Raw genomic sequence first — 18,524 nt, 5'->3', positions numbered from 1 at the left:
AATAAACAATGCAAAGGAAAAATGGAGCAAGTTCCTACAGAAACAAGTCACAACTTTGCTTAAAATTTCCAATGTACTTGATAACCTGTTGTAAACATCTGCCATAATAGTACGACGGATGTTAGCTATTGAAATATGGTACCTGCTCAACCACAAAGCAGACCCCTGCCGTGGAAATCTGGCGGTAATACTCATGATCAAATGTCAACTATTTAAGTCAATGGCTTTGCCCACTCTGCACCATTTCCCCCACTCCTCTCAGTGTTCTTTGCCAGTATGGCTCCCACCTATCAAGATCATGACAGCCATCAGGTTACTATGGCAGCCTGGAGCCTTCTGAAGGCTATTAGGCCTGCTATAGGAATATAGATACCAACATCTGGCTGCAGCAAGTGTCAATAGCAATATATCAATTTTGACATGAACTTCAAAACCGCTGTATTTTTGTCTAATCATCACATGCCTTACAAGTTAAAAAAAAAATTCCCCTTTTACTAGAATACATATAGAATTAAATACATTAGCCATCCAAACATCTGACAATGCCTAAATCAATAATTTGTCCTATACAGTGAAAGCTGTAGAGATTAAAAAAAATAAAAATCTAGCCAAACTTTTTTTTTTTTTTTTTTTGACGCGCTACATATACTGAAACCAAAACAGGGTATAAAGTACCAGAAGTAAGTATCTGTGTGGCAACTGCTCGGTATTGCTGGTTCAATACCAAAAATGTTGCTTAAATTGGCAACACCGGCTTAACCACTTATCCACTTAACCAGGGACAAAAAACACAATTCCCTCATGAGTGTAATAAAGCTGCAAAGCTTCAATGACATAAATATAAAGTGTCCAAACTGTATCAAGCCTGGACAACAGAGGGTTAATAGCTAGAGGGAATCTCCCAAGTCATCTAGGCATAATATACCTAACCCAGTACTCCCTAATGATCTAGATAATCCCCTCGGTTATAGGGTATATTCTGCCTAGACTCCTAATAGCCTGAATCCTAGCACTAGGTAAGTATGGCTAAGTTCCAGTGAATAGCTACTGTAGTCACTCCTGAGCAAGAGAGAGACCACTTGCAGACTGGAGCACTTAGCCAGAAGATACCTGAAATGGTCTGGATTATGAATAGTTTAAATCCTGACCCACTTCATAGAAAGAAACTAAACCCCAGTGTTGAGAATTGCAGAGTCACTCACAGACTTGAGACCTTTTGTACACTGGGAGAGTAGCTAAGGACACCCAACGCGTTTCCTAGTAGAATTAACACTAACTATTCATCAGAGGTGTTTTAAATTTATAGAATAGCAGAGCCCATTTTTGCCCCGCTCTCCTCCGGCACTAATGTTCGGCTGCGAGTGAGCGCGCCAGCAAACGATCTTTTAACAGGGCGAGTAACCCTGCCTCCCTCCTCACATTCACCAATCAGAGAGCCGGATCCTTTACACACCCTAAGACCCTATACGAGCCTACTACCTACGTCGGCTTGTACCAAAGGTGCATGCGCGAAACTTACAGCCAGTCACGTATCACCTGGGCGGAGTAACAGCAACAACACCGCCCATATAGTTACATGTAGGTTTTTGCTGTCCGCTTGAAAAATTGGACATCTTTGTGAACAGACACTTAAAGGGATTCTACCATTAAAAAAAAAAAAAATTGTGGATAAGATGTCGGAATAGCCTTTAAAAAGGCTATTTGTCTCTTACCTTTAGACATGATCTCCGTCGCGCCGTTCCTTAGAAATACCGTTTTTTTTACCGGTATGCAAATGAGTTCTCCCGCTAATACTGTGCAAGCGGCCATTTTCCCGTGACCTGTGCGCCTGTGCAGTCTGCTCTGCTAGAAGTTACGAGCCTGCGCTGGAAGAAGACTTTGAACATGACGCGGCGGTCGAAGGCGGCGCTTGGAGACACTTCTCTGGCAGCGGTGTGGACACCCTCATCGCTGTTTGAGCGCTGGGGCCCGCCACCATTGCTGCCAGAGAACTCATTTGCATACAGGTAAAAACTAGTATTTCTTAGGAACGGCACGGCGGAGACCATGTCTAAAGGTAAGAGACGAATAGCCTTTCTAAAGGCTATTCCGACGTCTTATCCACACACAAAAAAAAAAGTTTTAATGGTAGAATCCCTTTAAGGACAGACACTGACTGTAAAAGAACGCACATGATGTTCCATTAAATCAATGCAAAATGTAACGGACACAGCTAGTGTCCGATACTAATGTCCGTGCAAGATTTTGTGCGGGCATTAGCATCGGACACTAGGTGTCGGACACCGACACTACTGTAAACACCCCCTAAGGCACATCTTTTTTTTCTAAGCAAAAATACACGCGTTTTATTATTTCTTTTTTATATATATTAGAGTTTCTGTACTATGAAGCACTTTGTATTTTGCTTGTAATCACTGACCACTGCTGTCTAGACAAGGGGCCAAAAGACTTGAGGAATAAGGGGGCATTCACACGGAGTTTCTGTGTGCTGAATCTGGCGCGGAATTCGCATCAGCATCTGCGCAGAAATAAAACCTCCCCATTGACTTCTATGGGTTCCGTTTCCCATGCAGAACCCATTGAAATCAATAGGAGGTGTTTTTTTCTGCGCGGAAAACAGAACCAAATGAAATCAACAGGAGGCTTTTTTTTCCCCACATCCGCGCCAAAATCCTCCATGTGAATGCACCCTAAAGGAAGCATGAGCATTGTTTGGTAGCTTGACAAGAATTTGGGAATTTAAAGTGACAATAAATGCATAGTTAAAATATAGGGTGCCCTGCTTTTGAATCTTTCTAGTGCAGTTCCTCAGATTCCCCCTTGATTTCTGTAAAATGCCTACGGTACTTTGTCACGAGCCACTTTTCCCCTGCTTTTGGATGGATCAGCTGAGATAGAGTACAAGTGTAGAGCAAAGTAGTATGAGAAGCCAGGAGTCATTTTATAATGAAGAGGAAACTAGGATTTGGAAAAAGGAAGAAACAAGTTATTTTAACTATGCATTGAGAATTTATTGTGAAATTATTATTATTATAAACTAGAAGGACTTTCAACTAGACATATCTTGTGTGGACACTTTTGCATACGAATTCTTTTTTCAAGTAATTCGGATTTATAAATTTTTTTAAAAAAATATATAATAAAAAATATATTATTATTAAGCTTCATTAGGAGCAAATGAGAACTTTACACATATAACAATGATTTTTGTGTAATGTGCTCCACTTTGATTGGTAGGGAAGGAAACTAAAATAAGGAGGGGAGGCATGTCCAATGGTCGATCTACTTTATATGTGCTAGAAAGAGCCACATAATGCAGGGTATGAAAGTATAAAATAATCCTAAAGAAGTCTTCCTCCAAGGTATTTCAAGTGAAAACTTAGTAAACAACAATTAAGGTTGGTAAACCTTTAACACTCCTATGGAAATGCATCTGATGACAGATTTATGAAGTTCATCGCTACCCATCAGCCTAAGTAGGCCGAAAATTTCATGCTGATTGGCATCATAATACATCTTTACAAGAGTCAGAGCTTGTTTTCCTGACAGAAGAGACTAAAAATTGATAGGGCAACTTAGCATATAGCCTTGATGAGAAGAATCCTAGAATTTGTCACATATGTAGTGAACTTTAACTTAACACCTAAGGAGTTAAACAGTTAAAAAAAAACAACCCTTTTCGCATTACTTTTACAATGGTTTTTGTGATATCACCTCTGTAGCAAGTTATCAGATGCAAGTTAAGACTACTACATCTGTAAGCAACCTATAGATCTTCATGTTACATAGCAGCCAAACCCACCCCCATTCATCTGTCACCCATCTGTTAGTTTCTAAGGAGCAAGTGAATGGGTTCAGAAAAATCAGGTAATTTAAAAAAGAAAAAACACAACTCTGACCCTATATAGATGTACCTTAAATCAGCAACAAAAGGAGAACCTTTAAATAGTGAATTGACATTCGAGGACCATAGTTAAGAAATCCTTTTGATTTGACATGCCAAGGTGGGTCAAGCAAGATTTCCCTGTGTGCAACTATGGTATTGAGTTCTAGACCCAAACCCATGCCAAGAGCAGAACAGGCTATGTTATAGTTTATCCTGCATTAATTTAAGTGTTAGAAAGGAGCCGGATATAATATTTAAAAAAAAATGTATTGTTCTTCAAACTAAAGCAAGGGGAAAACAACAAACAAGAAACCAAAACAAACTGAAAATTAGTTGTGAGAGTGGATGAGGGAAAACTCCAAGTGTTAACATCATGGGCTTGAGCAATCCCAACAACGGAAGCGAGATTAGACAAACTGGAAAAGCATGCAGAACTCGCACTTACCACCATAATATTTAAGGTTTGATGCAATTGAAGGGGGAAAAAAAAAAGTCACAGTAACCGACAAGTATAATTAGAAAAGCTACCTCCCTGGATATCCCCCTCCCAACCAACAAAGTAAAGAAAATAAATCAAATAGAAAAAAAAAACCGTCATTGGAAAATAAAAAGACAGACAAAGTGGCCGATTCAATCTGTGCTGCTGAGAAAAGAGGCAAGCAAAATGTGAAGTGGATAGAAGCAAATGGTGAAAGGAAGGGCAGGTTTATATACAGGCAGTGCTCACTCTGACCAGCAGGATGCACTGAATTCCCACTAGAAAGGAATCCCTTATAAAGACAGCAAGGACTGCAGTGCATCATGATGGAAACGTCCATTGTAAGGAAAATCCCCAACACACTCACACTCATGCACACACATTATCTGTATATAGATATTAAAGCTGAAGAGTTCAGGCCTCTGGTTAACGTCAACAAAATTATGACTCTATAAAAGATCACTCTTGTTTAATGTGGAACTAGCTGCACAAAAGGGGTGGGAAAAAAGCAAAAGTATATCATATGAAGAATCAAAAAGCCCTGTATTTACCGTCACATTCAACAGTTTTGTTAAATATGTAAATAATAACGCTGACTCAAGAAGAATTCATTAGGTTATCCAGCTTTTAAAAATTGATGGCCGATTCCAATTTGTGGGGGTCCAATTGTGACCCCCCAACACCTATAGATTCAACTACTAAAATTACAGGGAGTGAGTTTCTTACTTCATGTAAAGAATGCAGGCAGCTGAAAGGTCCTGGAAACTGCTGATGTGGGATGGGGGACAAGGGGTCCTGACAGTCTTATCCCTGCCAATCTAAAATTGATGGCCCATACTAAATTTTAAAAGCTGGATAAACCCTTTAAAATCTAGAACATTACTGTAACATGCCCCATAGCAAGAAGTCTGTACAGAAATGTACAACAAGTCAATTTGAAAATATGTCATCACGTACGTTTTTTTTTTTTTAATACCTAAAATGCTGCATTCTAACTTAAGATTTATGTATTTAAAAGACACCGATTTTTCTGGCCTTGAACACTTCTATATCTTGCAGTGGCCTAGTTTGCTCTTGGACTTAACAGGCATATTTGAGCAGCATAGCTCACTGCATCCAACTTACTGGGCTTAAACTAGTATAATCTATACAAGATGCATAACCTTAGAAAGCAAAGCAAGGCTGAGCCAGGAAATAACTTTTAGGTCATACTGGAGTATATGAAATGCACTGCTGAATTACTGTCTCATAAGAGACACTGCACTGAACCGTCAAGCAGCAAAGACAGCGTTATACCATTTAACAAATGTGTACACACCTTTAGAGTTTAGTATAAACTGCAGAAATGCCCATTTCTTTACCTACAAGACTTTAGCATTTGGCCATCAGCAGTGCGTTTCATGCCCACAGCAAGATGGCACCATGGCTCAGAAATAATTTATACAAACCTTAGACAACACGACACTTGTGTTATCCCTGTAGAAACTTGCTACTTAAATGCATATACAACTCACACTTACCAGATATACCAGGTGAGGGGAAAAAATTGGTGAGTGACATTGTTATTAAAAAAATAAGTTTTTTAGATAAACCATATCAATGGAAAAAATAAAAATCTGTACATCTGATTATTTCTAGCGCTTAAACCAACAGATCCACTATTCAAAATTATTTCTCCCCTAGGGGAGAGTTTCTCAGCTTCACAGAGAGATCAGGCTACAGTTTCTCAAAGAAGTCTGTAGAGATAGGTGGAGTAAGAGAAGCAGAAAGACACACATGCTGCTGCAGCTTGTAGTGTTTTCTTTCGCCCCTGGGCTGGATTGACAGCTGCACAATTTGGTACTGCAGTATAGTGTCCTCCCAGCTGCTGCTTCCATGGATTTGTGACAGTGTCAGGGAGGACAGTATCACTTCTGAGGTCTCCCATACACAGTACACATAAAGAAGAACAGCTAGCCTCATGCTCCTGCTATAATAGTAGCAGCAAAGAACCTAATCACTCAGCAAAGCTGAAAAGTCATCTTGAGATAGACTTAGTGAACTGAGAGTGACTGAAAATTTCAGATGGTGATAAGGGTAGGGGGAAAGGGGGACTTAAAGGGGTTGGCCACTTTCAGACCAATATTGACAATCAAATGTACAATAAAAAGATATACAATTTTCCAATATACTTTCTGTATCAATTCCTCACGGTTTTCTAGATTTCGGCTTGCTGTCATTCATTCTGTTACTTCTAGAGGATAAAACTATGACCATGGTCATGTGATTTACGGTCCATGGTCATGTGATGAGCACACAGGTGCACAGCTGATTACCAGGCAGCTATCTGAATATTGTGCTGTGACTGTAACGAGCGGCACCTGTGTGCTCATCACATGACCATGGACCATAAATCACATGACCATGGTCAGAGTTGTATCCTCTAGAAGTAACAGAATGAATGACAGCAAGCTTAAATCTAGAAAACCGTGAGGAATTGATACAGAAAGTATATTGGAAAATTGTATTTCTTTTTATTGTACATTTGTTTGTCAATATTGGTCTGAAAGTGGCCAACCCCTTTAAAGGAGTTATCCAGGTGAAAATTTTACTTTTTTTTTTTTTTAAATCAGGCTGTGGGAGGTAAAATTCCTGATGGTTCAGTCCTGCAGCTCTATTGTTTTCTTCTGGCTAAAGTTCCCATTGCACATGACTATTAAGGTCAATCAGCAGCCTCAGCAAAAGGGACCCAGGACATCACAGCTGGCAAAGACTTCCGTAAAATACAACACATGAGTAGCAAGACCGGACTGTACTGGGAGGAGATTGAAGTACCAGGGACAGGTGAGGTTTTTTTGTCACCTCCCATGGCCTAATTAAAAAAATATTAATTCAGCCTGGACAACGGCTTTAAAGTGTTTCTTCATTTGAATTTATGTAATTCAGGTAAGCTGGGGTAGTGGAGATCACGTTAAAGCATTACTAAACTTTCAAACAACTTTTGTCTTTCTGACAGTATTTTTGTTATTTCTAAATTTTGTAAGTCTGTATTAACAAATGTTGGCTCCTTTGTGTGAAATTCTGAATTTCTCCAGTGAAGCCTCTGTTCTTCTGTCAACGCCTGTCAGCCGCGTTATCAGCCGGCGAGTCTGCGTTTGGTACCCAAATCCCGTGCATGCTCAGTCAGCTCTGCCATGGCAGATTTGGATCCCAAACACAGACTTGCCGGCTGATGACATGGCGGAGAGGCATCGGCAAAAGAAGACAGAGTCTTCGGTGAGCACAGAGTGATTAAGCCTACTCTGAATATCATACTAGAATACCATGGGGCAAATCATAACCAATTCCTTTCATCTAAACGGAGCCTATCCGAGCACTAGGCAGTCCAATTATGTAGATATTTTATTATTTGTACTTTACACAAATGTAGCCATTTTATTGGTCTTACAATATGATCTTTCTCCCCAAATTTTCATGCAGTAGAAAAGGCAATTGCACCAAATAACCACATTTGCATTCATCTTTCTTACACATAAAAAACTCCAATGTGTTCTACTAAGGAAACCTGAATTAAAAAGGAATTTAAGGAGTTAACACACAACGAACTAGCAAATAATTACAATATAACAATAAAGCAGCTATTACATGAGCTATGAAAAGAAAAGGAAAACCAATGGTAAGCACCATGTGTTATAGCTGTTGACTTGCCTGCATTTTATCCTTTGCATTACAAAATTATACATGCCTACATAGTACGGACTACTTTTTTTTTTCTCTGCAGAATGCAACTAGCATAAAACTCATTCACTTGCATTGCCCTGTACACTAGAGCAGACTTCTGCTGTGCTTGCAGCAAATAGAAGCAGGAGATACAAAAACTCCAATAACGCTAGGTTCACATTCCTGCTGGTTCTTAGTAGTGTTGGTTCAGTAGGGAGACCCGAACAATGGAGATGCAGACTGCTAAAACTACAGTTACATGGAGTCAGGCTTTTTAAAGGGAAAGTGATGGAGGAAAAAGTCCTCTGCACAGAACTTTATGCTCTGCAGACGCTGTGACCAAGTAATATATCAGGAAAAAAAGGCCAAAATCTATGCAACAGAGCCACAAATCAGGAAAAAGCATTTTATTCTTACGAACCTTGGCTTTCTGATAGGGATTATTTTGCTGGAAGACTCCCTTTAAGACTGGCGTTTCATATTACAGTCTTAAGCTTGTTGGACTCATATTTGGCTGTCCTTACATAGGAACATTAAATCTATGCTGGCTATGAGCAACAATATCTGGCATAAGTAAATTGGCTACTGGAGTGAAATTAGGTGTTAAGAAAATATTGCATGTATGTCCCTCATCCTGTTCTTACCGTCTGGCACTTCATCTGGTCTTTTGCGCTTTTCATACACCACAATAATGACTGCTAAGATGACTATCTCTGCCACAATTCCAAGGAAGGGCCACACTGGAGCCAAGTGACTGCGCACACGTAAGATGATGGTACTGCTTACAGAGCCAACAGTGTTGGTAGCATTACATTGGTAAACTGCAGGGTCTTTGGCGATATCCAGGTTAATGATTTTTAATTCTGTGTAGTTATCTTTGTTTGTGATAAACATTCGATCATCGTCAGTAGTTAGCTCCTGAAAGGTTAAAAGAACAGTATTTAGACACTTCAACAAAAACATATCACCCGTGCAGTATTCCCCAATGAAACACTGTGCAATGACCAAAGAGATGAGTCTGCTTCTTAGCAATCGGTGAGGGAGACCATGCTGAGATAAACAAGCACTAAAGAACCCATATTTTAAATTTCCGTAACATGAAGGACAAGATCATCATGGATTGGTGGAAAGAAAAAATAACTCCTTTTAATCTTTTCAGAAATTTTTTTATATTTTATGCTCAGGCTATTGCGTCTAAGTCAGGGTCATTTTTGGGTGGAGTCAAAATTGGAAAAAGTTACTAACTTTGGCTTCCACATAAAATGATTACGCAATTACTTGTATAATTGCATATATATTTACTTTCATAGGAATTCAATCACTATTTTTGTTAATTAGAAGAGCTTTATGCAGTAGGAGTCAGACATCTGCATTGTGAGTCTCCAAGCTACGCCTAAAATCGGCATACAGTCATGGCCAAAAGTTTTGAGAATAATACAAATATTAATTTTTACAAAGTCTACTGCTTCAGTTTTTCTAATGGCAATTTGCATATACTCCAGAATGTTATAAAGAGTGATCAGCTTAACAGCAATTACTTGCAAAGTCAATATTTGCCTAGAAAATGAACTTTATCCCCCAAAACACATTTCAACATCATTGCAGCCCTGCCTTAAAAGGACCAGCTAACATCGTTTCAGTGATTGCTCCATTAACACAGGTGTGGGTGTTGATGAGGACAGGGCTGGAGATCAATCTTTCATGATTAAGTAAGAATGACACCACTGGACACTTTAAAAGGAAGCTGGTTCTTGGCATCATTGTTTCTCTTCTGTTAACCATAGTTATCTCTAAAGAAACATGTGCAGTCATGATTGCACTGCACAAAAATGGCCTAACAGGGAAGAGTATCGCAGCTAGAAAGATTGCACCTCAGTCAACAATCTATCGCATCATCAAGAACTTCAAGGAGAGAGGTTCCATTGTTGGCAAAAAGGCTCCAGGGCGCCCAAGAAAGACCAGCAAGCGCCAGGACCGCCTCTTAAAAGTGTTTCAGCTGCGGAATCGGGCTACCAGCAGTGCAGAGCTTGCTCAGGAATGGCAGCAGGCAGGTGTGAGTGCATCTGCCCACACTGTGAGGTGGAGACTCTTGGAGCAAGGCCTGGTCTCAAGGAGGGCAGCAAAGAAGCCACTTCTCTCCAGAAAAAACATCAGGGACAGACTGATATTCTGCAAAAGGTACAGGGAGTGGACTGCTGAGGACTGGGGTAAAGTCATTTTCTCTGATGAATCCCCTTTTCGATTGTTTGGGACATCTGGAAAACAGCTTATTCGGAGAAGACGAGGTGAACGCTACCACCAGTCTTGTCTCATGCCAACTAAAGCATCCTCAAACCATTCATGTGTGGGGTTGCTTCTCAGCCAAGGGAATCGGCTCTCTCACAGTCTTGCCTAAAAACACAGCCATGAATAAAGAATGGTACCAGAATGTCCTCCAAGATCAACTTCTCCCAACCGTCCAAGAGCAGTTTGGCAATCAACAATGCCTTTTCCAGCATGATGGAGCACCTTGTCATAAAGCAAAGGTGATAACTAAATGGCTCAGGGAACAAAACATAGAGATTTTGGGTCCATGGCCTGGAAACTCCCCAGATCTTAATCCCATTGAGAACTTGTGGTCAATCATCAAGAGACGGGTGGACAAACAAAAACCTACAAATTCTGACAAAATGCAAGCATTGATTGTGCAAGAATGGACTGCTATCAGTCAGGATTTGGTCCAGAAGTTGATTGAGAGCATGCCAGGGAGAATTGCAGAGGTCCTGAAGAAGAAGGGTCAACACTGCAAATATTGACTTGCTGCATTAACTCATTCTGTCAATATAAGCTTTTGTTACTCATAATATGATTGCAATTATATTTCTGTATGTGATAAAAACATCTGACAAACACACATAAAAACCAGAGGGCAGCAGATCATGTGAAAATATAATATTTGTTTCATTCTCAAAACTTTTGGCCATGACTGTACTAAAGTACTCGAAAGTGGACTTTTCTCTCCTCCGGTTTCAGTATAAAACTGGTAGACACCCAACAGACCACATTACAGTCTATGTGGTCCAAAGGTGTGCTCGCGTAACCGCCTTTTAAGTGGACAGGCTCGCTATCTTTCGGGTTCCCATTCAGACCAGAACAAAGGAGAGCTGAACGCTAGTGTGAACCTAGCGATAATGGTTTAGCCTACTGACTCCATAGCCCTGCATACTTAGGCCCCATGGAAGTGAAGAGGATGAGGATGTAATTACATCATACAGCCACCATGAAACAGTTGGTGTACAATGCAAACACTGAAGTAGTCACGGCACTCAGCCCTTTTGAATAACTGATCAGAAGGTTTCCCATATAAAGGAACGCCACTGATCTTTTATTGAAGACCTATCTTGGAGGATAGGCCATTAATAAAAAGGAGTTGGACAACCCTTTAATCTGCATACACATTCAGGCCACCAATCACTATGAGTAGAGCAGTGGCAGGACCACATCTGTCATGAGGCGAGATGAGTATCTAGCCTAAGGCGGCAGATTGTAGGATGCCTGAAGAGGTGTTACTGATGCCTCCACTTTCCTTGGCTGTAAGTTGTGGCTGCTCCTGTGTGAGTGATCCAGAATCTGACAGGCTCCTGGAGTGGCCGCTTCCTAGCTCCTATTGCCTCCGCTCTCCCAGTGGTGTTAGTGAACCAGCCAAATGGCACAATATATTTGGTGCTACTTTGGTGAATAAGAGAGAACGTTGCCATTCTATAAGACAGCAACTCTGATGCAGGATTTGCTTTTGAACCCCGAGAAAAAGTGTTCTTTAGCCTCTGTTTCTTTTCCAATGTCATTACAATGTATCAGCTATAAAACAGGTCAAAGGAATATGAAGAGCAACTAGGGAAGCTTCAACATTCCCTTTTGTGCTCTAGTTACGATCATGAGGCCAAAGTTCAAAACTAATACACATGAAATCATAATTGTATACAGGATTGAATTTTATAATGTATCTGTATAAGGCACAGGATAATTCAGAAGACACAAGCTAACATACACCCATAAAGGTAGATGCATGGCAATCTCTCTACCAAACACTCAAGACACATTATCCAGGCTGGTAGTGTTTACCACGCATTTACATTTTTGAGTACGTGGTACGTTATTTTCACCATCTAATCCCCTGACAGACCAAAATAACAGACTATAATAGGATCCATTGGTTGTCTTTTTTTTTTTTTTTTTTTTTTTAAATATGAAACCACTGGATGAAAAAGTCAGCTGACCAGTGATTTTCAATAGTTACTGCAACAAAGTCTCTGCCGTAGATGTGAACCCAGCCTTTTTTTGTTAGCTTTTATTTTTGTTCTTGATCCTATACCATATTATGCACTATTTTTGTATTCAGCACACTTAATAATTCTTTATATTATGACTTCATATGCACTAGTTTCTATTTCTTTGCAGTTAGCTTAATATGATCAGGTATGTGCCTCTCACCCAGGTGCATAACCTATCTTTTTAAATGTGTGAGTTATAATGTATAGTATGTAGCTTCCCAGTTCCATTCCATACTGGCACAGCAGTCACATGTTGACACTGGTGGCAGCACTGCTAACACATCACTGGTACCCAACATATCAATGTTGACATGGAATGGAACAGATTCCCTGATGCTGGAACTAGGGGTTTTAGCATTTTTTAAGCTAAAACCCCTACTCCTGAACAAGTTTGAGTTGCCCACACTTAACCCTGCAAGGACAAATGTGTGTGTGTGTGTGTGTGTGTATATGTATATATATATATATATATATATATTATATATATATATGTTACTGTTACTTTGATAATTATGTTAGTATGCATAATAACCAATAAAGGTGGTTAATGTGATAATATATATTCAATTTATCATTTTAACTGGTTATTTTACATACAACCCAAACCCTCTCGGCAGAAGTGATAAATTACAATATTTAGGAAGTATAGAATTTTCATCAGTGCTTGTGAAATAAAAAGACAATGTTCCTCAGGTGTTTTTCCCACTGGTTTTAGATTTTGACACTCGCACTTTCTCAATTAAGTTATAGTAGCCTTCTTTACTCGTCATCCCACCATTTTCCTTCTTATTATTAAAAGCATTCAATAAACTTTCATTAAAATGAGCCTCCTTTGAGTTAAAATGACCGGTACGTATAACTAGATAACACAAATCATCTGCACTCAATGAACACTCAACCTCAACTGACATTAAAGAAATCAGGTACCATGTAGAACTAAGAAAGGTTGAAACTTGCACAGGTTCAAACCTGCATAAGGCCCGGTTCACATCTGTGTTCAGTATTCTGTTCGGGGAGCCTGCTTGGGGACCCCCCCCCCCCCAAATGGAATATCGAACTCAATAAAAATCGGTGAGCAATGAAACCACATGGAATACCACTCATATTACACAAAAACAAAGCAATATCATAATACTAGCATGTACTTACATTTAGCGAACCATCAACCATCATTTTGTACCAGGTCCAGTCAGGGTGAGGATATCCCACACATTTACAATACAGAATAGCCTCCTGTCCCTCATTCTTGTTTTCACTCTTTTTGTGTCCAGTGATTTCTGGAGTAGCTGAAGAATAACATGAAATAGATAATAAGTAATTCACATCCAGGCAGATGAATGATCATGGAACAGTTTTTGACAATAGAACGCGTCAGTTATGTATAGACTGACATTTGCTTCTTTTACAAAAACAATCAGATTGAAGGCTATTCCTATGAGTCCATAGACAGGGAATAATAATCAACTAGTATGTGCTGGCATGAAAAACCAGACTTACAGGCTATCAATAAGTATATATCTCAAGCATTTATAAGGCTTGTATCATATTTTCATATTAAAACCTGTTAATTTTTTTTTAACCGCTCAGAGGAACCCCTCTATTCTATGTTGCCAATCACATAGGACAACATAGGGTACTTAGTGGCACTCTTCAAAGAGATTATCCATAGTTAACTGTCCTTAGGATGGGCCAGCAATATTAAATCTGTGGAGTCCGACACTCAGGAACCGCACAGATCACATGTACCAAGACATTGTGGCTCTCTGTAATATTTACATATTGCAAGCCACACTGCTCTACTTTACTGTTTGTATGGCGAGCGAGCAGCATGGTTTGCGGTATGTAAACATTGTTGAAAGGGTAGGCCATCAATACCAGAAATCAGATAACCCCTTTAAGAAAACTAAGTAACGGAAACTGTTAAGATACCATTTCTTATGTTACGAATAAACATATATAAATTCCTACGTCCAAAGACATCAGGTTGAAACTTGGTTTAAATTGATACTAACCTTTCACTTCAATAGTGGCATTGACAGGTGGAGAACTAGTGAAGGTAAATACACACTGATATTCTCCAGAATCGTCAGCTTTTGGTTTTGGGATCCTATAATTGGAACAGGAGTACTAGTTACATCCAGGGATCAGGAAAATGCTCTAAGCAGTGTGGTATCAAAAGGAAACAATGAAGTACATTTTCCTAATTTCTCATCTTAGCATCAACAAAAGGAGAAGAGAAGTGAAAGACTAAATAACTTTGAATTCAATTTGTATTTTAATTTTTTTATTTTTTGTAAATGAGTAGTCCATGGCATAGCAGTCACTAAGTTTTAAAAAAGAAGATTCTTTAGGAACATTTTTTGCGCAACAAGTATGTGGAATTATTACAGCAAGCTGCTACTGTTAAAAATTATCATTATTATGAAATTTGCTGAGGAAAGATAAGAAGCATAGTCAGATGTGATTTTACTGAAAAAGTAGTTGAGGCTTAGGACAAACTTCCAGGAAATGTGCTTGGAAAATCTACAACAAATTAATATAAACAAGGCAGGGATAATAAAGATCTCTATCCTATGATAGGGCAGACTAGGTAGATAACGTGGGCTTTTTCTATTGTCAACCTACAGATTTAGCACATCGACTTGTTTTGTACAATAAATCTGGTACATCTTTGAAAACTTTTCTACAATAGTATGCCATCTTTTGGCAATTTTTCATCATAATGTACATATGCCTGTTTCTGCAAAGTCATGTCCATCTGCCATGAAGCCACCCCGCTTGTCAAACAAGGTGCAAAAGAAGTTTAAATGCAGAATATATCTGGCGCAAGGTATATAAATGTCTTTTTTTTTTTGGTGCAAACATGGCCAAAATTTGAGCTCACAGTTTAGTAAATTTGCCCCATTTTCCAGGACTGCCAAACAATCCACATAGTTCATTACAGATATAGGTGATATTTTGCAGATACTGCAGTACACACTGACATATACAAAGGCTGGACAAAATAATTAATATTCCCCTATTTTTACATAGTCACGTTTCAACTTTCCAGAAAGACATGCCGTTTTTGCTTATCAACTGCAGAGACTATAATCTGTGGTACTGTAAAGGATCAGACCAGATGCACATAGTACATCTGATGTCAACAAGCCCTTCTCTAAATTGGTTATTGGCCATTTCTAAGTGGCACAAAGGGTGCCAACGTCATTGATGATGTCACTAGAGGCGTTCTGGATTCGCCGACTGGAATGACACAGCCAAGGAAGAGAGAAGAAAAAAGGGTTGCTCTTTGTTTAGTTGTTGTGCCGCTGATATCAACTGCGGACACACTATTGTAGTTATGTAGTATCTCTACATCAAACCCCTGATGATAATCTTTAATTCGAACTACGTGGGGTCTACTCTAAGCGGAAATGTAGGAAATATAGCGTAGTGCGGTAGTGATAGTAGTATTCAGGGGTGGGGAAAATAATCAGTCAGGATACTTACATCTAATATATGACTGAAATTTTGCAGTGCTTGTGTGTTCCTGAAACATAATATCACAGTAGCCACTATCGCTGTCGTATTTGATGTAAAATGGACATCTTGACAGGATGTATATGCTGGAAGTTCTCCACTGCAGAAAGCCTTCAGAATATATAACTGAAATCTACCCAAGCAAATACTGTACCGGTTTACATTGCGGATATAGTCTGTCACTGTAGTGGATTTGAAGTCCATTAAAACATATATTTGGCTATTTGTGGCTTACTTGTGCTCCATGTTTGTGCTGACTGGAGACTCCGTCAGGGTGTCAGCGATCTCCACACCATTCTTGGTCCAGTAGGTGCTTTGAACTGTGCCTAGGCCATTCTGGGTAAGGTTGCACTGCAACAAAAGGGGGCCAATGTCTTTCTTTAAAGTTACTTCCTCGCTGGCATTGATTTTTGGCTCTGAAAGAAAAAGTATCAAAGTTTTTTTTTGTTTGTTTTTAATTAAAAACACCCTCATTTCCAATAGCCCCTGCAACAAGCATTATAATAAAATAGCACACAGATTTACTACAGCAAAAACAAAACAATAATATGACTACAATTTTCAGTTACTGGGAGAGGGGAATGTCACAAAAGTTGAAGACACTGAGACAAATGATGAAACACAAACTACAATATGAAACAAGCAAGAGTCTTTATCCGAGCAGCAGGTGGGGCATTACCTACCTCAATAAATATGCATCAATAATGTATACGTATAAAATTTAAGTAAACTAAAAGCAGTAAGAAAAAAATAATGCAACTTTACATTTAACACCTAACCGGCCTACAGATAACACCTATACACACAGGCACTGGGAGAGTGTATATAGGCTTACCTGAGCATTCATCAAGCAAGCGATGGCATCAACTGACATATCAAAAGTCACCTTCATTGTCATGGTTTCATCACAAGGTTTTGCTATGTAAAATTACAGTTTTTACTCCTGGTAAAGTATAGAAGGCAGAAGGGGGCGACCAGAAGCAGAGTCAAATAATTTAGCACCCATGTACAGAGGCAGACCGTATTAAAATAATGATGCTATATCCTTCCACTGTAGAAAAATAAACTGAATTTAGCAAAATGGCTGCCCAGAACTCTTAAACAGAAAAAAAAATAAAATAAAACACAAAGAAAAAATGGATAATACTTTGATTATATTCATACATCTGTATCCCTATAGTGTGCCATGGCTTTATAGTTTTGGGCCAAAGGAGTTTGGCTGTTGGGACACTACTCATGCCAAGAATGAAGAGGCCACAGTGCTAAATAAATAAAGAAGTGGTTCACTGAACCTTATGTATTTTTCTCTGCTGTCAATAAGCAACTCCTTCATAGATTGTAAGCTCTTGTGAGCAGGGCCCTCAGTCCCTTTGTGTGAAGGGACTATTTCTTTGTAGTGTATTTTTTTGTCTGTACTTTAACCCCTTGTACAATGTTGCGAAATATGTTGGTGCTGTATAGATAAAATTTATTTAGTGTTATTATTAATAATAATAACTCCTGAATATTTAACAGATTTCTACAACTAAAAAACAGCTATACTCATCTAAATGGTTTCTCCAAGCACTATTCAGATGAGAAAGGCTGAAAAGTTGTAGAAATTTTTGCAAGAAATCTGTCATGTGTAAATTCATCCCAAAAGGTAGCAATACACAGAGAGAATTAGACTAAGAGTGAATGATTACTTTCTAATATAGAGCAACGAACATTTTAGTCCATATTGGCTACAATCATTTATACTACCAATACACAACAGCAGGCAATGGACAAAAGATTTTCATGCTTAACGTGAAACTCTGGAAAAGTCTTTCATTAGCAAATGTAGCAAACGGGGTCATGTAATGTAACAGTACTATTATTTAAATTCTGGTCTGCCAATTGTGAGTTATCTAGGTGGTCTGTAAACTATGGTTCTATGAGGAAGACATTTAACAGAAACACAACTTTTCATCTACGTACCCCTCCTGATAGTCTATCACACTGTGGACCTCTTTCTTGTACTTGCATCCCTGCAGTTCACATTCCTGATCACATTTTAGATTCCACCAGCTTTACTTTCCTGTGTGCTCCACAAGTATACACTCAGGAGGGCAGCATAGTCATCATAATAGTGACTGTGTGACTGAAGCCCAACATATCATCATCAGCAACTATGATAAATTAGTGGAGTCCTTGTCTCACGTACGCAGAGGATGTATACATGGGAAACCAAATAGCACTACAAATAGGTATATTTTTTGGGCCACTTGGTCTAATGGACATGCAGATCTGTTGCTGTAATTTACTGGGTTTAATCTAATTTATCAAAATGGCTGCTATTACTGGGCTAATAACGAGGCTGACAAAACTGTTTCCCTGCTTTCCTTTCAGGCAATTGCTTTCTGGTCCAAATGCAAGAGGGAGCTGCTACACTGAAGTAGAGAGAGCTCAGTATTACAATATATCAATAATGCATGCAGGAGGCCAACAGAACAGGGTGTCTCTTAGGCAAAGCTTCAACTGACAAAGCAGTTTTGGCAAATTAGTCATGTTATCTCCTGTGACATTAAAGATATTCTCACCTTAGATATTTATGGTCTACCTGTGGGTACATCATAAATGACAAATACATGCGGTTCCAATCCCTGGAACA

General features: G+C 39.1%; 1 protein-coding gene across 2 annotated transcripts in view; it reads right to left on the bottom strand.

Moving 5' to 3' along the window:
• NPTN (neuroplastin) overlaps positions 1–18,524 on the bottom strand; it is a 47,085-nt gene that overhangs the window by 5,755 nt on the left and 22,806 nt on the right. Inside the window, exons 3-6 of one of the 2 annotated variants that reach the window (XM_075273715.1) lie at positions 16,128–16,308; positions 14,386–14,480; positions 13,523–13,659; positions 8,708–8,978 (exon numbers count right to left, since the gene is read on the bottom strand). In XM_075273715.1, coding sequence (XP_075129816.1) covers positions 8,708–8,978; positions 13,523–13,659; positions 14,386–14,480; positions 16,128–16,308 — 684 coding nt within the window. Of the gene's footprint in view, positions 1–8,707; positions 8,982–13,522; positions 13,660–14,385; positions 14,481–16,127; positions 16,309–18,524 lie in introns of both variants that reach the window. The other variant, XM_075273714.1, reaches the window with a different exon arrangement.

The sequence above is a fragment of the Leptodactylus fuscus genome, chromosome 5, assembly GCF_031893055.1.
Source record: "Leptodactylus fuscus isolate aLepFus1 chromosome 5, aLepFus1.hap2, whole genome shotgun sequence".
NCBI lineage: Eukaryota > Metazoa > Chordata > Amphibia > Anura > Leptodactylidae > Leptodactylus > Leptodactylus fuscus.
Note: the sequence above shows the minus strand (reverse complement) of the source record. Positions and strands in the feature narration are given on the sequence as shown.